We start from the raw sequence: 23,074 nt of genomic DNA on the forward strand, positions 1-23,074 counted from the left end.
ATATTAATCAGTGTATAAAAGATATAAAATAAAAATTGAAAAAATATTAGCATATTTTTAAATACAAATATACTTTGACTTTTAATATCATTTTAACATCTAATAATTTTTTTTTAATTTTTAACTAATATTTTCAAGACACTAATAAATAAGATCATCCTAGCAATCCTATTGGGGGGAATGGAGTGTGCTTGATGATGCTGTCAAAGTCAACCTTACCCACAACAACCTAACTCTTACCCTGAAGCAAAAACAGTAGTTATAATGTTTTCCAATTTTATACAACCGAACCAAATATAACGAAACCAGGAAATTAGCCCGTGGCCATTGCCACTGCCAGATTTCGTATTTGATGTTTTGCATGCATATCCATGACACATACTAGCAAGTCAATCCCAAAGGCATCACAAAGATTTATTCTGGATGTATCAATGCCAAATATTGATAGTTTTTAGAAACACATTTGAGTAGTTATAGACCCAAAATATTCACTCCAACACATTTTCCCAACTCATTTCCAAACACTCTGCTCTGACATCATAACCACAGGCCACAGACATGAACAAGGCCACCGGAAACAGGAAATCGAATATAAAGACAAAATGCAAACTTCCATTTTGCCAATACTGTTGCATGCTGAAAATGGGTAAATAGATGCGCCCTGGTAGGAAACCATCTATTTGGTTGCAGAAAATAGGAATTATTTCCACGTACAGATATAAGAAGCACAGAACACGCAAATAGAAAGCAAGAGGACATTGTACAGAACTCCTAGAGCATGCATTCTCTCTGCAGAACTCAATAACTACCCCTTCCATCAGGATCCTTCCCACACCCTAATGCCATGCAAGTATGGTTAGTACCCCAATTCCCTTTTCTACCCTAGCTTTAAATTCCCTTATTACACATTTTATTTCCCTTAACCCTGGGATGCCTAACATACCCACTTTATCTGCACTATATAGGAAACTTTTCCATATTACTGCCATGATAAAATATTGGTTGCGATGTTGATTCCTCTTTTAAAGTTAAAAGAAAATTAAAAAATAGCATCCCCAGTGAAACATATTTAATCATATAGAAGAGAAGCCATTTAGAAGCAAAGACAAACAAGTTCATTGAAGGCATTGTCTAATTGTCTTGTATAAGTTATGTGCAATGCCATACTGCTATTCATGTTGAACCGCAAAAGTCATACATAAATTCCATTTTCCTTCTTTGTTTTTCTGATTATTGGAAAAACCAGAAAAGTAAGGATGAAGCCAAGGAAAGAAGAAGAATACAGAGAGAAGTATTAAAGTATAACAGTTGGGCTGTACAGGAAGCTTGACGAATTAACAATGTATGAAGTCACTCCTCTGGCCCTACCTTTATCTCCAACAGCCTCTCAACCGGTTGTCTGCAAATTGGGCATCTATTTGTCTGGAACCTCAAAACCTTGGCACATCCACTACACATGCACTGCAAAAAGAAAAGAATCCAGCCAAAGTATATCAAGGACTCAGTTAAATTTGCCTAAATGATCATGACTTTTCATAGAGCCCAAGACTCTAAAAGAAGGGAGAGATTGCTAAAATTGGTTATGATATCGATGACTACCATCAGCATCGTTCAATCAATTAATAAAAGAAAAAATCATTCAGGAAGGGAAATTGCAAATACCATATGTCGGCAGGGATGGACAATTGTATCACGAGGCTCTGACAAGCAGATGACACATTCTTTTCCTTGATCATTCTCATCCAAGTCACTCTCCATTGAATTTCCAATACCATATATCTCCTGCAGCTCATACCTCATTCCATTCACCCACAAGATCTGCTTAATAACTTTCACTCGAAATTCTCCTTTCTCCTTCTCAAACACCGCTTGGGTAATCTGAGAGTTTGTGTTACCAGATGTTGGAGTTTCATTTGCCTCATCATGGTTACCAGGGGATGCATCTGCCTTTACTGCTAGAGGGTAGACATCCATGTCACCCACTTTCAGCAACTCTGACTCCTCAAAAGCTGAAAAATCAATACCAGTTCCAGCTGTCTGTCTAAACTTCTGGCCAAGACCTTCCTGGAAATGCACAGTCAGTGGTGCGATATGGTTTTCCTTCATTGGTGCAAGGACGCAGCCTTCACCTTCTTTTGCAAAGAAATATATGGTGATGCTGTTAAACAGATAGAAAGAGAAAAAAATTAGAACATGTGAATGAAGAATTGCAGTACAAAATGTCCATATTCATATTTGATGACAACTTATTTTTTTTGGTTTACTACCATACTTTTAGAATTGCAACGAACGGTAGTAGCACCATAGCCTACCAAAGTAGAACTCCAATTTGAATAAATGAAAGATATTAAGGATAGAAAAGGAAATAACTTCAAAATTAAGAAGATCATGCTAATAATTGTAAACCACCCTCACAGTACAAAAACCTAAACAATGAAACAATAGTGGAGCTACCACTTTCTCCGTTGATATGGCATTGTTCCATTCTTGAACAAAAGCCAAAATTAAAATGACATACATAACAACAACTCCAACGCTAGTTTGACAGCAATAAAAGCCTTAAGATACAAAAGGAAACTACATGATTGTTAAGCCAATGATCAGACAAAAAAACTTTGGCTTTCAAACTGACTGCCATTAGTGGCAACTATTTTTCGGAATAGTCAATTATTTTTCAACTTCTTTTAACCATCCTTATTAAGCAACGTAATATGTAAAATATAACAACTTAATAAGTGGTTTATTGAACCACCACACCCTACCCCAGCCACAAAAGATGAAAAGATTAGAAAGCTAAATGAAAAGTAAATTGTATTATTTTTGGTACAACGATGGCATTGAGGTATGAAAATAAAACCTTACGCAAACTAGTCACCACTGACCCAATCCTAGTGGCTTAAAACAAATAATTTTTACATGCAATATTCATAATCAAATGAAGATCAGTTATCACTCTGTCAACCTATAGCAGGAATGGATTTTCATGTTCATATTGATTCCCCAGATTGTCAAGGGTAATTGAACCCTATAAAGTAGATACGCAAGGATTTGTTCAACTAGTAAATCACAAAACACAACATACTCGTAAAAAAAAACTATATCTTCTCTGCTACAGAAAAATACTAGCTATCTAGAGCATCAACTTATTCAATGCAGCTGCCTTTTGTATCTACATTTTTGCTCTGAATGATGCAAACTACAGAGCTTTACATCATAAGTCTATTTTACACTTTACAATGCTAACTGGTTCTGATCACCAGACAGGAAACCATAGATCCACATGTTGGTAAGGGTAGCTTGGAAAAAAGTTACCAGGATAGCTCAGATGATTGAGCCTAACAATACAAAAATAACAGCACAAGCAAGCAAGTACCCTAGTACGCATATCAAGAACTCGAGATATATTACAAGTTAAGAAAAGGACAACAAAACCCTTGTAAAAGTCCTTTTAATATTATTCTAAAGAACCCTGTTCATAAGGATGATTGCTAATAGCTTTGTCCACTTTCTTTGTTGAATAAATAGAAACTAATTAAGTAATTAAATCCTGTAACCGCCCTCCCCCCAACAAGTAAACATCATAGCATAGATCCCCAATTTGCATCCAGCACGCCTTCATTAATATCACAATTCCCATGATAATAGCGATACACTAAACATCACAACATACACATTAACCAATTCACAACAAAACATACCTCCCAGAAACGGTAGCATCAAACGTAAACGAGACAAGGAAGTGGCCAGGGTTTTCCTCATCAGGTTCAATCCTAAGGGTTTCCTTCTTGATGTTCACATCGTTCCTTATGGTAACAGCCTTCTGATGCTCAACAAAAGGTGCCGGTTGAGGCATGGCCGGTCCACAAGGGTAACGCCCTGCAACCCATGCCGGGTCCATGTGCGGATGCTGATGATGATGGTGGTGGTGATGATTATGATGATGAGGCATCGTCACCGGAGGAGGATAGTAACCGGGGTAATGGTACTGAGGGTAATGTACGGGAGGGTTCGGGTACGGTGCAGCACCAGGGTACACAAATGGATTCGCCGTGATTTCGGGTTGCGGCGTCACCGGCGGAGGCGGAGGTGGTGGCGGATGACTCCGCCTCGTACCGCCACTATGTCGGCGACGGTGGTTGCCGCCACCGTTGCTTGAGATGTTGCCCATGAAAAAAGGGGAAAACACCGAACACAAACCCTAATTTAACCGATGATAGCCTTTTTTTGGAAATTGATTTGATTCTCCGTTCACCGGTAAGGTTTTGCTTCGCAACCTTTCGTTAAGGAAAAATCAAAACTAAAAAAAAAAAAAAAAGTGAAAAAATATGTATAAAAACAATAAAAGGAAAAGAAAAGGGAATGAATGGAAGATTTGGAGCGGAAAAGTAAAGAGGCGAAAGGGTGTAATGAAGAGTAAGAATGAATGCGTAGAGAATTGAAGAGAAGAAAGAAAAGAATAAAAGTTAATAAGTAAATACAGAAAGAGAAAGAAAAAAAGTTCTGTTAGACAGCGCGCGTAATTGGATTGCGTATATCTCTGCCAACGAAGAGAAACAGCGTTTATGAGAATGAGAAAGCAAGTTATGCAAAAACGTCCAATGCAGCTTTTTATTTTAATCTCTTCTTTCGCTTTTAATTATTTTTTTATTACTTTTTGAGCTTTTCTTCAATATTAGTAGTTAGATATAATTTACTTAAATTATTTACCTCTCTAAAGTCCACTTTGAAATTATATTATTGTTTGACAGATGCAGAATCTGCTTGCTCCACTCGGATCAAATGCATTAATAGTTTGTTACTTTTTCTCCCAAAGTGCTTAATTTATGTATTCCTATTTTAGTATTATTTTGGTACATTGTATTACAGCTGCTACCATAACACACAACCAAACCTCTATTTATTTCGATCTTCGATATATACAATGTTTAGTAGCATGTGTTTAGGTGCAGCTTGCTAAACGCATGCTTGCAACTTGTTATTGGGATTTCTTCGCTTTTGAATTGGATTTAGATTAGAGACTTTACTCAATCCACGCTTGTTCATTAAAAATGAAAAAAAAAAGGTAGACCACGGTCAAGAGAATATGATTCAACCAATATTAAATCAAATCTAATAGACTAATTTTTATTTCATATAGACTCGTGTTATCAAGTTAATATTGTTGTTATATTAAAATTTTAATGTAATGTTTTTGCTATTGTATACTATTTTATTATATTTAAAGACTTGACGTCCTACTAAAATAGCATATAATTTAGGTGGATTGATTTATTTAGAGATATGCTATTGGATATCCTAAAAAATTATCTATTTCATGTTATTAAAAAGTATATATTTCAAATAATTAAATTAAATTAAAGAAATGTAGCGAGGCTTTACAAAATTTAACTTAATATATTTTTAATTAATTAATATTTAATTTATATAATTAACACTTATTTTATAAATTAATTTTTATATATAAAAAATTTGTTTAAACTTTTATATTAATATTTGATTATGTTTCCGCGTTTCTGTCATTTTAACAATATTAAAATTATAATGTAATATAATTTTTATAAAATTGGTACTTATTTATGAATTAATTTTTTTACAAAGAAAAATTATATTTTAATTCTTAAATGCATATGCTTTGGTTGTTATTATATGTCGTCACTTTTAACACTTCTGTAACTGAAATTAAACGAGAAATTATAAAGACTAAAACATAATAAAACGTTGATATAAAATTAAAAATATTGTTAAAATACATTAGATTAATTTATAAATAAATATTAAAAGATATATTTTAACCTTTCCACCTTTACTCAACCCTTAAATTTTAGAAACAGGACAACACTGAACGTCATAAAGGTTAACCCATTTTGGCCCGTTATCCACCAAAACCAGAAGAAAAATCAAAGAAGGAAGAAGGTGGTAACGTGGAATAGTAAACAAAATAAATATCTTAAAACGGAACACAGTTCTAGTCGAAGCTTTGAAGGCTGAGCTCAAACGCAGTAACTTGTTGAGCCGAGTCTGCTTGACTTCCTCCACGTGTTCTCTTTCACATTCTTCACGCCACTTCAATCTCCAAAACCTTCACGAATCACACACCCAAATCCGTGATCCTAGGCACTTTTAAGCTTGTCTCAAGTCATGAAGATCCCTTGTTGTTTCTCAGCATCGGTCAAAGAACAAACCAAGCAAGGTATAACACATGTTGGTGTCTTTTCATACTACATTTTTTTTGGTTTGCATCATGTTAACTTCATCAAATTATGGATTGGATCTGTGCTATGTGGTAACCCAACAGAGGAACCAGAAGAACAAAAGGATCAAAATTTTCGCATATTCACTTACAGAGAATTGGATTCTGCCACGCGTGGTTTTCATCCCTCGGAAAAGGTTGGAGAAGGAGGCTTTGGCTCGGTCTATAAGGTTATATATAATTCATTATTTTCATGTGGATATACTTAATTGAGGACTGAATCTGAAAGGGGTTGTGTAAATTGTGAAGGGGCAGCTTCGGGATGGAACTTGGGTGGCTGTGAAAGTGCTTTCAATTGAACTTGAATCCTTGCAAGGAGAGAAGGAGTTTGTGGCAGAATTGACTACACTATCAAATATCAAGCACCAAAATTTAGTTATTCTTCGAGGGTGTTGTGTAGAAGGAGCTCATAGATATTTAGTCTATGATTACATGGAAAACAATAGCCTTCGTCACACTTTCTTAGGTGACATTGAGATTATTTTCTAACTAAGCTTTTGAATCAATTAGTTTATTTATTTCCAAGAAAGTTCTTGGTATATGCATGTTGAAGCTGAATGATTCTCTTTTGATTTGGTTATGGATCATGTTATGATTGATAGGTTCGGAGCAAAGCAGAATGAGATTCACTTGGGAAGCACGAAGGGACATATCCATAGGTGTGGCCAGGGTGCTTGCCTTTCTCCATGAGGAACTTAAACCTCGTATTGTGCACAGAGATATCAAATCTAGCAATGTCCTTCTTGATGATAATTTCACACCGAAAGTTTCAGACTTTGGCTTGGCCAAAATACTAAGGGATGAGAAGTCTTACATCAGTACCCAAGTTGCTGGGACATTGTGAGTGAAACTGATTCGAGTCATTGAAATTGGATCCTTTTTAATACAATGACTAATGGGGTTCTTGTAATTGGGTTTTTTTCCAAACAAACATAATTATAGGGGTTATCTTGCTCCAGAGTATGCCAGTTCTGGACACTATACCCGAAAATCAGATGTTTATAGCTTTGGAGTACTACTTTTAGAAATTGTCAGTGGTCAACAGGTGGTAGATGCTCATCAACACATGGAACGTTTCATAGTCGAGAGGGTAAGAAAATTGGAGCCAATCTATGATAAATGGTCTATACGAAATGAGGTTAACTTGTCAATATTAAATGATGTGTGAACTGTGATTGTATGAACATGTTTGCAGGCATGGGTAGCGTATGAGGCTAATGATCTTCTGAGAATGGTGGATCCAGTGCTGAATATGAACTTTGCCGAGGAAGAAGCGAAACGGTTTCTATTGGTGGGGCTGCGTTGTGTTCAAGAAACGGCCAAGCATAGGCCACGAATGTCAGAGGTTGTAGATATGTTGTTTAACAATGTTGACATGGAGAACGTTCATATTTCACAACCAGGATTTGTCAACAATCTTAGGAAAGCCAAAAACAGACAGCAGATGCATTCAGCAGAAGAATCAGGTGCTGCTGCGGCAACCTATGGAAGCTCCTCTGTATGGAGTACGGCCAATCTTGCTCGTTAGATTTACAACGATGCTTAAGGTAACGGAGTAGGATCACACCAAATCGGTCATACCATCAATTGGGATTGATCAAAGTTTTGTTACTGTTTACAATGATCATTTTTGGAAAAAAAAAACTGTAGTGCCATCTGACCTAAAGCAAGCAAAGAATGTGGCAAGGCAAAGTCTAAATTGCACAGGTCAATGAACAAAGACAGTCACTTTCCATGAAAGAAAGTACAAAGAAAAAAAATTAACATGTTTTTTATGAAAGTTTCGTGGCTGAATTGATGAGAAAATTTTGAAAGAGAGGCATAATTTTTAATCCAATAAAAATTAACATTTTTTTATATTTCTAAATACACCTCCTGTGTTAATAATTCATTTTTATTAATAATTTTTTACTCAAGAAAAACTTTTTTTGTTGTTTTTTTTTGGGGGGGGTTGGGGGGGGGGGTGTGGAGATTGCGTTTCTATCATTGTAGTTGATTCTTGAACAATTCAATGGTTAATTAAAATTATTTTCTTCATAGTTATTAAATAGCACAAATATATCAGCCCTATGGTTTAAGGTTTGTAAAATTAACCCTCCAAAAGTGAATGAGAATAAAACATCCTCGTATTTATTACAAGTTTTAAAGAAGTGTTTTAGTATTGTTAAATTTTTAAGAAAGTGAAATTAACACGTTTGCTTTATTTCCATTCTCATGATGAAGACTGCATATTTTACTTTCACGAGATGAAAAGTAATTGGATTCCCAGGTAACAAATAAGTTAAATTTTGATTTTTCCTATTTCATTTCGTCCACATTTTCCACTGTATCTCGTATTATTTCAAAATAAAGCTTCAATCTCTTGCTCGCTTTAAGATCTAGGAACTGCATTGAACAGACACATTAGAAAAGCCAAGATTTGATTTGGTAGAAGAATGTGATGACGTTTATAAAAGAATTAACCATTCATTCCACGTTTTCTTGATATACACTGATAGATTGATCCCCAGACCTCCACTGAAATGGTCATACATATAAGCATGTTTCTGAATTCTAAACTGTTTATTTAAAAAAACTTTATAATTTTTTTTTAATACATGGCAGCAGGGTACCAAGTATTATAACTAAATCAAGAATCTTATCCGCACCACAATCTAGAATCAACAATAAACACGAAATATTATTCAGCATAATTTAAGAGTTCCCAGCACCAATATGTCACCCGGAATTCTAATTCTTCACACTCGTAACATACTTCAGGAGCATGGTGACAACATCCCCGGATATTCTTGCAGCCTCAGTTTTCAAGTGATGGATCTTTGCATCAGTCTCTAGCTCAAGTCTCTTGACATTAGCACCAGAATCCCCACTACTCTGTATTCACAAGAAAGAACGCAGACAAACTCAGAATAAGATATGGTGTTAGTTAAACAGCAACATTTATTTTACTATAGTCAATCATTGACTTGCCTCTGACAGTTTCTTTTGAAACTGGTACTCCAACTGAGCTCGATATTCAGCTATCTCTTTTTCAGCCTCTTCTTTGGCCTGTTTCAGCCTAGCCAATTTTTCTAACAGTAGAGATCCAGAACAATGATACTTTAGTATACAAATAAAGAGATGACATAAGTTAGAGGAGTAACAATAAAAGAAAAGTATAAAAAAGGGGTGGGGGAGAAAGAAAATGGAGGACACAACACAAGCAAACCCATGCCCATCATAAAACCAACAACTACGTCTTACTCTTATATGTGAAAATGAAAGAACAACACAAAAGGGATAAAAAGGAGAGAAAATTCTCTTTTACATGAACTGACAATGTAAAACTATTTAATTAAAACACATAAAATAGACCAATAATTACATATGACCATGGCAAACAGGAAGAAATGAAAACTAGAATAGCAACAATACCATTTTTCGCAGCATAGACAATTCTTTGCGCTTCTTGTTCAGCAGCCAGCAACTGTTGAATTCCACCTTGACTCCTATTAGACGCCATTCTGTGATAAAATTGGTTTGTAACTATCAACATTTGGTCAAAGGAAATCACTAGAAAGTAAACATAAATCAAGTCTTTCAGCAATACAGACAAATTCTCTTGCAACAAGTCACCACTTGAATAAGAAGAATAAAAGAACCACTTTTATGTTGTAACACCAAGACCTTAATCTCAACATATTAGACAGATAATCCACAGGACAGTCCTCATCTCTCTCTAAAAGGAGGAGAAGAAAAATCATCACGCGAATTATGCTGTACAAATTCAAATTTAGACACCAGTGTATCTATTCATTTCGTTCTACCTGATTGATTCAATTTTAATATTGTACCACGCTGCTCAACTTAAATATGAAATCCTAATTTGTTTTAATTTAGTTTATTTTTGCATTTTACGACACTTATATGTTGATGAAAGCCAAAAAAAGATCAAACAAATGCATCAAAATGCCAACCCTATTCAATTGAAAGGAAACACATACGAAGAACCCATCATGATTAATTGATCATATCCATCCATCAGTTAAAAAATAATTCACAACGCCATGTCCAACAGAATCAGAATATTCATAAAGAATGAAGAGTTTGCAATAGTAATACCAACAGTCTAAGCAGTGCATTCGATCTCACGCAGAGAAACAAATTGAAGAGTTAACTGTGTGAAGAAAGCCCTAGTAAAACGTAAGATGAAAAATGAGAATAAGAATTGACGAGTCGAGGATAGTAGGAGAGCATATGAAATCCTAAAACGGTTGCATTGGCATGGAAATCGTAGATCTGAAGCATTAGAGAGAGAGAGAGGAGAAGGTACCGTACCTATCGGGTGTTAGATTCAGAGAGAGAGTTGGGAGAAAACTTTGGAGGACCCTTTTGCTGATTTGGTTTCCGTCTTCGCCCAATCAACACGAGTACACAACCCACCTCATTTTTAAAAAATATTAATTAGTTTTATTTTTTATGCATAGTTTAATAGTTTAATTGATAGTTAAATGTTTAATGTTGGAATACAGAGTAAAATTAAAAGACAAAATTTAAGTACCCTAAAATTACTTTTAAATTAAAAGTAAACTATTTTAAATAATATTACGAAAACAAATTTTGTAAAAATAAACGAGCGCAATGCCATCTTACCAGATTATCCTAATTCAAAGTCCACAATTATTCAACGTTGTGATTTGTGATTGTTCAAGTTAAGAATCCATTCTCACGCGCTAAGATTATCAATTTAACTCGAAATTAAAGTGATTGCGGCGTCGAGTGTTTTTTCAAATTTATTTTTTCATGGAATTTTCTCTAATTTTAAATAAATTAAAAATTATCTCTGAACAAATTAATTTTACAAGGTAACGTTGTGTTTGTAATTTTAGGAAATTTTCGCCCACTGCATTGTTCACCTACTTAAAAAAATTAATACTTATGTTTGTTTCTATTTTTAAAAATATTTTTTCTTTTTTAAAACAAAAAACATATATATTTTGTATTTTAAAAAATCGTTTTAAAAACGGAAATTTTCCTTTACAGCTTTTTTTTTGCTAAACCTTTACATCATGCATACATATATATATATATATATATATATATATATATATATATATATATAAACTTAATAAATGTAAACCACATGATATAATCTTAATAATCATAAATATAAAATTTTAAATAAAAAAGTTCGAAGATATACAGTTTCATTATTGTTTTATTTTAAAAATTAATTGCATGTTAAAATGGTTAGCTAAACAAATTAAACATTAACTAAATTTTAAAAAAATATAAACTTAATACATTTAATAAAAGTTTTAAACATAACAATAGATTAAACTGATAAATGTAATGCCCACATATCAACAAAATAAGAAATAATAAATATATAATACTTTTTAAAAAAATATATATAATATTTACTAAATATATTTCATTCCACCTAAGGTAATAAGCCAGCCTAGATTACCCACAAAACTCATTTAGAGTTAGTCTTGCCTAGTTTAATTTTTGAAAATGGGCTAAAAATTTAGTCTCAGCCGTTTAAGAATGTATAAAAAATTAACAAAAATAAAAAGTAAGTTAGCAAGTTAACTGTCTAGAATAATATTAAAAAAATTTAAAATAATAGGATTCATAAAAAAATATAAATATTATTAAAATAATGTTTTTTTTATCAATAATATATATATATATATATATATATATATATATATATATATATTAATAAAAAGTTTGATAAATCAGCCTCATCCTGTCATTGACTCTCATTGAAAGGCTTGGCACAACAACAGATGTAAAAATTGAGCCCACTCTCACCCTTTTTGGTCTGGAGCTTAATCCTTCATCCACAGAAGTGGCCAGAAAAAAGAAAGCTCCCCAACCCAACAAAAAATCTTTGCATTTTGACCCAATTATAGCATACGGATAGAGCTAAATTCAGCCCAACATAAAATCCACTTGAGAGGTAAACAAACAGAGACGAAGAGAGTAAAATAACTACTGAAGTGCTAATTAAACCGTACATATATTAGAAATATTATAACTGGTTTTCTAACACGTGTTTAAGGACATAATTAAAAAACTGTATGTAATAAATTTTAAATTAAAATTATATAATACTATTAAATTTTCTATACTAATAAACTTCTTTGTGGATATTTGATATTGTTATATGGAGTAACATGCACCGATGTTGTCACAACTCTCAATGAAAATTCACGGAGAGAAGCAGTAGCTTCATTTTTGGGAAATTGTTATTATCGTCCCTGCTTCTCATAATTTCATGTCATTCATATGCAGAAATTTGTTGTCTCCAGCGAAATGCCAAAACAGTGAAAGTATCTACACTGGTTTTTTTATATGTCAGCAAGTGTCTTTCCAGAATTATTTTAAACTTGTTTAATGGGTTCCAACCCATACCGTGAATAAGTTCAACGTCACACTCGAGGACCTTCGTTACACAATAGTCTTAAGGAGAAACCATTCACCTCTTATTTTCTGTCTCCATCATCGCATCTTCAACTCCCTACATACAAAGTTTCTTTCTAATGGGCATCGTGAGTTTATAACAATATTTAATCAACTATTTAATAAAAAAATATTTATGAAGGCATGCTACATCGTTAACCAAAATAGCTAGCTCAGTTGAAAAAGAAAATAATATATATAGAGGACCCGCCCCGAATCCTTTGATAGTATATAATAAAGATGCAACAAATAGTCGCAATCGCATGACTCTTTGGTTAAAGGGAGCATTCATAACTTGCATGAATGAAACGTTTTGTTTTATTGAAGGCTAAACGAAATGGACGAAACTAAAATTGTCCCTTGCAGAATGCAGATACTTACTGTTGTGTACTATCTATCAGCTCTATCTTAAATAATGGCAGAAAGGGCCACAGGAAGCAGCTTTGGTGCTTGAGAAAGACGATGTGTCCTTTTCCACCCCTTTTCAAACTCTGCAGCCACATTTTTCATCTTTTCCTCCCCCATTCTCTCCTCTTAATTTCATATTCGATTCTTTTAATTCTTTTTCATTTCCATAAATCAGATATCTACCTAAAGCTTACCTTAAGTAAGGATCAACATAAGAAATTCAAAAGAGAAAAAGAATATGGATAGAATTTTAAAAATAATAATCAACGTATATTATTTAGATGCATTAAGATAACAAAGAATTTTCTCATTGCCTATTTCAAGTTGAGGAGAGCGATAAAAATAATATTACATGAAAAATTTTGTATACTAGCTAAAAATTATATTTAATCCAAAATTTTCTATTATATTAATTTTTTCTTTGGCATGATATTTATTTTTGTTATAAAAAAACATATATATATATATATATATATATATATATATTTAAATGAGGCCCTCCTCCATCTTTGCCCGATTGAGGAAGAGGTATTTTTGTTTAAATATGTTTTTTACTCTTATATTTTTCTGAACTCTTAATTTTAGGCCATCTATTTTATTTTATTCTCTAATTTATTTTAGTTTATTACTTTTAGTCCTATACGATAACTTAACTTCACAAAAAGTTAACACACGATAATCGTTTTTAGTTAATCATATTATTATGAGGACTAAAAATATTAAATTTAGATAATTAAAGACTACAATTAAATTAAAATCTCATTAAAATGTACCAATTTAAAACATATTTAATTTTGTGTGTGTGTGTGAGTGAGTCTCGTAGAAGAACTTTTTCTTATTTTGTTCTAACAAATATTTTTTATTCATTCTATGATTCTATCTCTCTCCCAACTATTTCCGTTAATTTAAACATAACATCACTATTTTTATCATTATATATACGACATATAAAGATGATTTTGTCTAAGTTATTTTAAAGACTAAATAATTTAACCGTAAATAGATTAATAAGATTTTATATCTAAAAAATTAAACAATAGAACTTTTAGAATAATATCTTAACTTTATTAATGTAGTTGAAATAAAATGATATTTCTGACGAAAGAACTTAAAGAAACCATATGAAGACAAGTATTTTGATGATTTGGTTTGGCGGTGCTTTTCTAATATCATTGCATTAATTTGTAGTTTTGCAAATTTGGTTTCAAACTATTTCCCCACCTCAGCCTCGTAATAAACACACATTCTCTTATGGACTTTGGTCCCCCACATCCTTTTCATAATTGCGTAACAAGGAAAGAGATCATCCATGGCCCATAAATATCAGCACAGGACCACACCACCCTTCATTTCACAGCACAAAAATTAAACTACCATGGACCACTTCGTTGTACAGTGCCCACACCAGTAGATAAATCCATTAAATGCGACGAGATTAAAATAGACACAACACAAGGATGTTACTCTTAGAAAACTCCTCAATACTCGTGATCCCAACATCTCAAGATATCATTCCAAATTTTCCAAATAAAATGAAACGAAATAAAGTTAAACGACATGAATCGACAAGAAAAATAGGAAAACCAAAGGACAGTATTGACGCACATTTAAGATAGAGGATCATGTAATGTAAACACATAAAAATACATACACAAATTAACATGGACATGTCTGTTGAGATATTACTGCAAATAGTAATTAAAAATAAATACACGGTGCTGAGGATATACAAATTCCAATCCACCATGTATAATAAGATCAAATGTTCAAACCTCTCCCTCTCTCCTAGCTAGCTCAGGTGGAATCACAGGTTAGAGGAACTCCTGAAAGATCCCAGAGCCTTAGCCGCTTGAGCTCTCAACACAGACTGGTGGTAGAATGCAGCAAGAGCAGCACCGATGAAGGGTCCAACCCAAAAGATCCACTAAACACAATTTTCAAAACCCAATTAATTCATTTCAAATCTTCTATACATATAATACAAGCAAGATAAGATTAACAGAAAGCTGCATTGTGCATGTATATATCTATATATATACCTGGTCATCCCATGCCTTCTCACTGTTGTATATAACAGCAGCACCAAGGCTTCTAGCAGGGTTGATGCCAGTGCCAGTGATAGGGATGGTGGCGAGGTGAACCATGAACACCGCAAACCCAATTGGAAGTGGTGCCAACACCTACATATATAAAAACAAAAATTAAATTATCATAATAAAAAAACAAAAAGTAGAAAAAAAAATTTTTTTTGAATAATTAACATACGGGAACATGGGAATCTCTGGCGACTCTCTTGGGATCGGTGGCAGAGAAGACAGTGTAGACAAGAACAAAGGTGCCAATAATCTCAGCGCCCAAGCCAGTGCCTTTGCTGTAGCCTGCAGAGAGCATGTTAGCACCACCTTTATACCTGTTGTAGTAACTCTTCTGAAAGCCCTTCACCAACCCAACACCACAAATGGCACCCAAGCACTGAGCCACCATGTACAAAATTGCTCTCACCAGCGACACCTTCCTCGCCAGAAACAACCCAAACGTCACGGCCGGGTTTATGTGACCCCCTGCTCACATCACATTCTAATTATTCACTTATAACAAAAAATTAGTTATATTAATAACGTCTAATAACTGGAGAGGAATCAAGTAAGAAAGAGTAAGTGAGAAATTGAAATGAAAACAATGATTGGGAACCAGATATGCCGGCGGTGCAGTAAACGAGGACGAAAATCATGCCTCCGAAGGCCCAAGCGATACCGAGGATGCCAACACCGTTGCAGGGGTTGGTGCCGTCGGTCTGCTGATTGTAACCGATGACGGTGAGGATGGTGACGTAGAGGAAGAGGAGGGTGGCGACGAACTCGGCGATGAGGGCTCTGTAGAAGGACCACTTGGAGAGTTCGGTGGCGTCGAAGAATGGGGTGGGAGGAGGGTCGTGGTAGTCTTTGTGTGCCAACCCACTCTCTGCCGCAATTTCCATATCTTTTGCCATCTTAGACTCGAAGCTGTGCTCTTTTGCTGCGATAGTCTTCACAACCAGACGGACTCAAGTAACGCTATATATAACCCACTTCTCATGTCGGCGTTCAGTTCAACTCATGTTTCATGCTTAATTTCACTTTTTTTTATTATTTTATATTTATATAATATATATTGGATAGTACTAAATGAGAGGATTTTTTTACGTAAGAATGGAAAAAAGTAAATTTTGTGATCTTCAGTTTGGAAAAAAAATTAATTTTTTATTAAAAATATATGTAGTTTAGATTAAATAAATAAATATATTTTAATTATCAAATTTCATCATATAATATTTTAAAAATATGTAATTTTTTAACATTTTAATATTGATAATTTGTATTTAGTTATATAATTTTAACTGTTTTCACTTTCATTAAAAAAATTCTTTTCGTTAGATACATTTTTTTCACTCTGTTAAGATTTTTTAAAAACAAATTAAATGTATAAAAAATCATATAAATTAAAATTTAATTAATAACTCATCCGATTAATATATTTTTAAAATATAAACAAATCTTAATTATAAAATCATATATTCATAAATATATAAGTTATATTAATAATATCATATATTATACAAACAAACAATTTTATCAGAGTACAATATTAATATATATTATTAATACCCAAATATTAGTATAATACTTTTTTATTAGAATAAGTTTTCAAAATTAGTATTAATAATTTAATTTTTGTTACACAAAGACTTAACAGAAGATAATAAATTTTCTATATTATTGGTTGGAAGTGAAATAATAGTTACCCTTACTTTTAACTCGTGTCAACTTTTAAAGACATCAAATTTTACTGTAAAAAAAACATATAAATAGAGTCAAGGTTAAAATTTTAGATACAAAGGCATAGACAGATTTAACTAAATAAGAATAAATTTAACTTGGTAACATGAAGAGGAAGAAGAAGGAACCAACGAAATGCATGGACGATGATGCTGTGTGTGAATAATGACACTATCCAGCTCACAGCCTCCCGTTATTTCCTCTTACACATGCCAGACAAAGGACGTATTTCAAAATTCATAAGAAATATAAAAAATAAATAAAAGGGAGATATTTTCCGACTTACCAGTAAATAACACCTCTAAATATATATATATATCCACAATTTTAAATAAAAACAACTATAAATAATCGTATTTTGTTTTACTTACTAACCAAACAAAAAACAGTGCATATTCCCATAAGAAAATTGACCACTAGATGTTGACTAGTACGGCTAAAAAGTTCATCCACCTTACTGTGCCTAGTTTAAGCTTACTAGGAGCCTTTCCCAGGTTTTTTTATTTTATATAAGACATTTAAAAATAATATATATTAAAATATAAGTTTTTTAAAAAATTCAAAAATATTAAAAATAATTAATAATGTTTTTTATGTAAATAAAAAAATTTAAGTATAGAACAATTAAAAATTACAATATACAAATTGGTTATTAACAAAATTTTAAAAAATTTCAAAAATAAAAAATTGTTATTCACAAATTTTCAAAAATGATAAAATAATTAAGATATCAAGATGATTTTTGAAATTTTTAAATTTTTTAAAATATTAATATTTTATTTTTTCCGTACAAAAGAGAGCCTCTTTCCCAATCTTCACATGGTTAATAGATAAAACTTTTTTGAAGGATGATGGGTACATAATAATAAGGAGAATATGGTGATCACAGCTTAATATACAACTTCTCACCAGAATGTTAAAAAAAAGAGTACAAAATTAGAATATCTCTCAATTTTTAAGTAAACTTTTTAAAAACTTTCCATTCTACCTATATTTGTTTTAATTTTATCAAAGGATAATTCTTTAGCAACGGATTATAGGCTCAGTTAAAATTTATATAACATGGTCTATTAATAAATTGGTTAACATTATAACTTTTACGTAGGAGAAGGGTTAACACCTTTTAACGGAATCTTTTTTCTCTTCTGAATAACGAATGTAACACGAGTGGAAGAATAAATAAATAAGTAATAAATATAAAAATTTAAGTATTGTTTCGTTTCCAAGTTTATTAATAAAATATTCTTAGGAATGTCTTATAATATAAAAATTAAATAAAAAAAGAGAAGCATGATCCTATCTTCTACCCATTATAATATTCGTTTGAATATGACATGTGTTGCCCATGTGGCACCAAACAATAATTGGTAAAACAAATCGTTCCTATCTTCTACCCATGGTTGTCATTAACACCAAAATTCTTTTATTATTATCAAAATTGCAGCACACGTGCTTCGAACAAGATTTTGAATACTGCAGAGAGCAAAATAATATAACATAGTTTATATATATAATAAACTGGTTAACATGGACGTATGGATCTACATCACTTGACATTTGTTTATAACTTCTGCTAGCAGTTTTATGAAATATGTTTTTCACTTTCCCGAGTCTCCAACTAAAGATCTCTTTGATCGATAGGAATGTCTTATACCTTAGTGGATCTAATATTAAAAAAGACAGGTAACATGATCAGACAATGCATTTGGATATGACATGTGTTGCACATGTGGCACCAAATATATGAATTCTGATGGTTGTAAAAGGTAAAAGGTAAAAGGTAAAAGGAAATTGTTCCTACTTCTTCAGAACTTGGCTGGGAACAAGAAAACAGGCATAAGGATGAGTGTAGTATTGGACCTGTATTTTCTGGCCCATATTGATTCGACTAGAAAGAGCTAAGGGCTACCTGTAATTACACGGAATGTTCTCAGGTAGACCCAAGAAAACAAAGGCCCATTCATATTTGCCTTTATTACGATAAAGCAAACTAGTGATACATATTTTAATAATGCCGTAAAAACACAGTTCTCTCACTTTCTCTGTTAGAAGTAACAACAAAGATATATGTCAATAAAAAACTTATTCTAAGCATACAAGAGAAATTAAAATTATAAACGTAAAAGTAAGTCACACAAACAAAAAACTTCATTAAATATACAAAATTAATAATACTAATAGTCACACAAACAACAAAGCGACGAAGCTTAACAAAGAAAACCAAGAAAACGAAAAAACTTAAAAAAGAACAAAACTCACCCAAACTTCTTCTCTTCTCTCTTGCTGGTTGTTATTTTCTCTCTAACAAAATATTTCTTTCTTGACCAAATTAGACCTATCTTTATTTATCAAGTAAAACATAAAATAGACTTCTCAATTTTATGTCTTTCTTTACATATAAAGGGAGTTGAATATTCAATAAAATTATTTTAATACTTAATAACTTTTATTTATTAATATTTTTTTTATCGTCTGCTGCAAATTACAATTTTTCTTTTTTCTTTTCGATGTAAAGGTTTCTGCCCAGAGAGCGCCATTTAAAAATGAAAACTATAACACCCTCGTAAAAAAGAAAAACGCGCACACACAAAGATTATATTTAATTGAAGTATATATATATATATTTACAAATGTACAAAGTTGTTGCGAACTCGTGATGAAGTTGGAATTCACAACCTTGAAAACATGCTTGACGTTTACATATTTAGTTTACCATTACTGCATTCCTGCAAACGTAAATGCCCCCGGTTGGACGCGATCCTGATGCATTAGGGGACCACCGACCAAATGGATACATGCATGCGTGTATTTCCATTGATGCAATCGATGAATATCCAACGTCACAAACCTTAAAATTAATTAAGGGACATCAAATTAATTAATCGTAATTATCATAGCTGATGATCATCTTCATATTCCTCCGCAGTTTCTTCTGTGATTGTCTCCAAAGCAGGTGTATTAGAAGGTTTCGTCGGCAAAATTATAGGTGCCGGAGCAACCTCCATCCAGGAACTTAGGTCTCTGATTCCCTTAGCCATTGATGTATTTTGATAATATCAAAATTGATATATATAACACCCCACCTCAATCTCAATATCGAGTCTTAGCAAAATGGGAATATTTTCTCTCCTCCTCCTATGTCTAGAAAGAAGAGAGATTGAGATATTTATTGTTTTCAAAAGGGTTCCTGTTTCTGAGAGAAAATCAAATGAAAATCAGGTTTTTTTTTTTTTTTTCTTTTTGGGTATGTGTATGCCTATTGCCAAAGCTCTTACGAGTATATATACAAGGAGTGGCACCTTGGAATCAGGAGACGAAGTTAATCAGTAGGAGATATTTGTAGAAGACGACATAAATAGAAGGCATAGAGTTACACGTGGAGAAACGACAGGCTCTTCGGAAAGTTCGTTTATGACAACATTAAAAATCTACTTTAAGGAAAATTTCAGGAATTGTGGGGGAAATACTGCAACCGCAAACGTGTACATAGAATTATTTCACGGTCGGCTGCTAAAACCCCTCAAACGAATTGCCTGTTTCAGAGGCAAAAGATGTCAGCAACTCCTCAATTTTCTCTCCTCCGTGAAATATTTTTCTTGGTTCAATTGTTGACAATTGGGCATAGCTTCTAGAATATACTCCAATATATCAGAGAAATAGAAAGGATTGGAATTCCTATAGACATGGAGAAAATCAGAAGATGTTGTCAATATGATTAAAAATATTGACACTATTATTATATTTTTACTAAATTTATTTTTTTGGGTACAATTATTTAAGCATAGTATTATATATTCCTTAGGAAATACTTTTTCGTTTTGTAAAATATAAGGCACTCAATACTCTTTTACCAACCGGTCTCATGTATCGAAAGCACAACAAAGACACAAGTCCCAACTGCGACGATATTCATAACAATGCCACTCAATATCTTAGGACACGTATATTCCATAGTGACCAGAAACAAAAAAATCTTAGGTCAATTATTTGAGATTTGGATCAGAAATCGATAACATTGCGTAGGTAGTGATACCACTGAGTTTTTTTTCTTTGTTTTCTTGTGGTCCCTATTGGGCTCATTCAAAAGATTTGTACTTCGGCCCTATTACTTAAGCCCATAAATTGGTTTGGACACAAACTATTGACTATGACCCAAAGTAACTACAACTTAGTTACTCGTACTTGACCAGTTATCTACAAGCACTGTATTCAAACCCATTGACCCAAGACAGAAAAAGAGCGATTCATATTTATGGTTCACCAACTTATCTATGAGTATTATTTGCCGATGATCACAAGAGAAAGGTGAAAAACTGAAAAAGTCACAGCTATGCATCAAGTCTCTTTCAAACTAAAAAACTTTGAAAATGATAATTTATTACGAATGAAGAAAGAAGCTGTAATGCACCATGCTCAAGAAATAGAATACACGGTCGCCAAGCTACTGTTGAATTTACTGGTCAAATCCGTTTACGATATGAATTAGTACTATCGCGAACAATTTTAAATGATGTAAGGTCCAAAGAGGCTCATCCTTATCAACAAATCAATAAAAGAAACTCGTACGATTATCCTCTTTTGATGCACACAGTCACAAACTGTTTCTATCCCAAATCCTAACCTAATTCAACTGCCAGGACCCGTGGAGATGTGCGCATGCGAGCAGCAACTTGTTTTTGTATATGTTATTACAAAGCAGCCTCGTAGTATTAGCATATAAAAATTGACCACCAAATATTTTTTTAATATGCTTTTTAAAACACTCTCAACTTAATAAATTTTCTCATTAGTTTTATAGTATTTAATAAATTTTAATTAATACTTAAGAATGTGTGTTGAAAAATATATTATTGACAGTTTGACACCTTTTTATTGTAAAATATATAAGAGATCACTTACGTGTTATTTTGTACGTAGTATTTGTACTATTTATATATTAAAATTATAGTTTTATTGTAGAAAAAAATTTATATTCAATTAATAAAATAAATAATATTGAATCAACTGTAATTAAATTTTGTCGATAAGTCAAGATAGTTGGAACGTACTACTGAGATAGGGGAAATAATAGATGCTTACTTTCAAACACATGTTGCACGGGGGATTAATATACAAAGGTGTAGACGACAATGGGCATGCATATCAGGCTCGGTTCATTTACCTATGTTCTTTAGTTGGTGGGTTTAATGACCTCAAATTAACATATTGTCTTCATAACTTACAAGCAACTTTCTTAATTTCTTGCTTAATTATTCTAATGTGAACCTAGGAGTTCTTCACCTCGATTGGGACCATCTTTTTAACTCTTTCTAGTAAAGCAGCCATGAGTCCATAAGATCGAAAAGGATGAACAAAGATTAATATTATATGGAACAATTTTTTACTGAATGATTAACACTTTTTTTTTTAATATATATATTAGGAGATGAAGACCTCAAGGTAAAGGCATATACCAAGAATGATTTTAAAGTATGAACAACTTGAACATGCATGCCTGCACTATATTGGTTTACACCCTAACATAAAAAAATCAATCTTAAGCATGAGAAAAGAAAACTCAAAACCTTTAGCATTTTGTAAAAAATCCTAAACACATCAATGTAAAATTAGAAGTAAGAAATCTAGGAAGAGGAGGTTTTTTTTTTTCCAGAAAAAGAAAGCAAAATTTTTTTGGGAGAAAAGAGAATAAATTTTCAGGGAGAGGAAAAAAAATCAAAAGCAAAAATTCTTAAGAGAGACAACAAATTTTTGACAATTTTCTTAAGTCACATTTCTAACTTTAATAACTAATAATTAATTACATAATTTTATTTCTTCGTTTTTATTATACAACATTAATGTGTAATTTACATTACTTTTGATGGTCCAATAAATTATAAGAGATTTACGTATAATTTATGTTATCTTAAATTTCTTTTGACATTAATAATAATTCAAATTCAAATTCAAATACTTCGTTTATGAACAAAATATTTTTAACAATTTGCAATATAGTTGTATGATCTTCCTTCACCTTTTGTATTGTTTCTCGTAGGATACATGTATAACTGTGTTATCTTGTATTCTAAACACTATAATTTTATGAAAATAATTTTAATTTTAAAATAAATTTTTTCTTATTAAATTCAATTTTAATCAACCAATTTCATAA

General features: G+C 32.3%; 4 protein-coding genes across 8 annotated transcripts; 1 reads left to right on the forward strand and 3 right to left on the reverse strand.

Annotated features, from left to right (window-relative positions):
* Positions 1-849: 849 nt before the first annotated feature.
* LOC113862864 (probable E3 ubiquitin-protein ligase LOG2) lies at positions 850-18,062 on the reverse strand. Of its 2 annotated transcripts, XM_027496125.1 has the most exons (5): positions 18,052-18,062; positions 3,699-4,218; positions 1,663-2,158; positions 1,369-1,461; positions 850-1,226 (listed from the first exon to the last, which is right to left on the reverse strand). In XM_027496125.1, exons 2-5 carry the CDS (start codon positions 4,166-4,168, stop codon positions 1,170-1,172), a joined length of 1,116 nt encoding a protein of 371 aa, XP_027351926.1. In that variant the 5' UTR covers positions 4,169-4,218; positions 18,052-18,062; the 3' UTR covers positions 850-1,169. The 2 variants fall into 2 exon arrangements, with proteins under 2 accessions (XP_027351926.1, XP_027351925.1); XM_027496124.1 differs by lacking the exon at positions 18,052-18,062 and having other exon boundaries at positions 3,699-4,513.
* Positions 5,867-9,120, forward strand: LOC113862865 (putative serine/threonine-protein kinase). Of its 3 annotated transcripts, none has more exons than XM_027496126.1 (7): positions 5,867-6,190; positions 6,296-6,420; positions 6,500-6,716; positions 6,853-7,090; positions 7,193-7,340; positions 7,446-7,797; positions 9,011-9,120. In XM_027496126.1, exons 1-6 carry the CDS (start codon positions 6,139-6,141, stop codon positions 7,776-7,778), a joined length of 1,113 nt encoding a protein of 370 aa, XP_027351927.1. In that variant the 5' UTR covers positions 5,867-6,138; the 3' UTR covers positions 7,779-7,797; positions 9,011-9,120. The 3 variants fall into 3 exon arrangements, with proteins under 3 accessions (XP_027351927.1, XP_027351929.1, XP_027351928.1); XM_027496128.1 differs by having other exon boundaries at positions 6,506-6,716; XM_027496127.1 differs by lacking the exon at positions 9,011-9,120 and adding an exon at positions 8,474-8,621.
* LOC113862867 (V-type proton ATPase subunit G-like) lies at positions 8,841-10,603 on the reverse strand. Its single transcript, XM_027496131.1, has 4 exons — positions 10,568-10,603; positions 9,665-9,753; positions 9,221-9,321; positions 8,841-9,124 (listed from the first exon to the last, which is right to left on the reverse strand). Exons 2-4 carry the CDS (start codon positions 9,750-9,752, stop codon positions 8,981-8,983), a joined length of 333 nt encoding a protein of 110 aa, XP_027351932.1. The 5' UTR covers position 9,753; positions 10,568-10,603; the 3' UTR covers positions 8,841-8,980.
* LOC113862866 (aquaporin PIP2-2-like) lies at positions 14,574-16,186 on the reverse strand. 2 transcript variants are annotated; one of them, XM_027496129.1, is made up of 4 exons: positions 15,800-16,186; positions 15,374-15,669; positions 15,148-15,288; positions 14,574-15,032 (listed from the first exon to the last, which is right to left on the reverse strand). In XM_027496129.1, the coding sequence occupies exons 1-4, from the start codon at positions 16,095-16,097 to the stop codon at positions 14,913-14,915; spliced, it is 855 nt and encodes a 284-aa protein (XP_027351930.1). In that variant the 5' UTR covers positions 16,098-16,186; the 3' UTR covers positions 14,574-14,912. The 2 variants fall into 2 exon arrangements, with proteins under 2 accessions (XP_027351930.1, XP_027351931.1); XM_027496130.1 differs by having other exon boundaries at positions 14,693-15,037; positions 15,149-15,288; positions 15,800-16,141.
* Positions 18,063-23,074: the final 5,012 nt, after the last annotated feature.

The sequence above is a fragment of the Abrus precatorius genome, unplaced genomic scaffold (genome assembly GCF_003935025.1).
Source record: "Abrus precatorius isolate BTA unplaced genomic scaffold, Abrus_2018 Scaffold3, whole genome shotgun sequence".
Lineage (NCBI taxonomy): Eukaryota > Viridiplantae > Streptophyta > Magnoliopsida > Fabales > Fabaceae > Abrus > Abrus precatorius.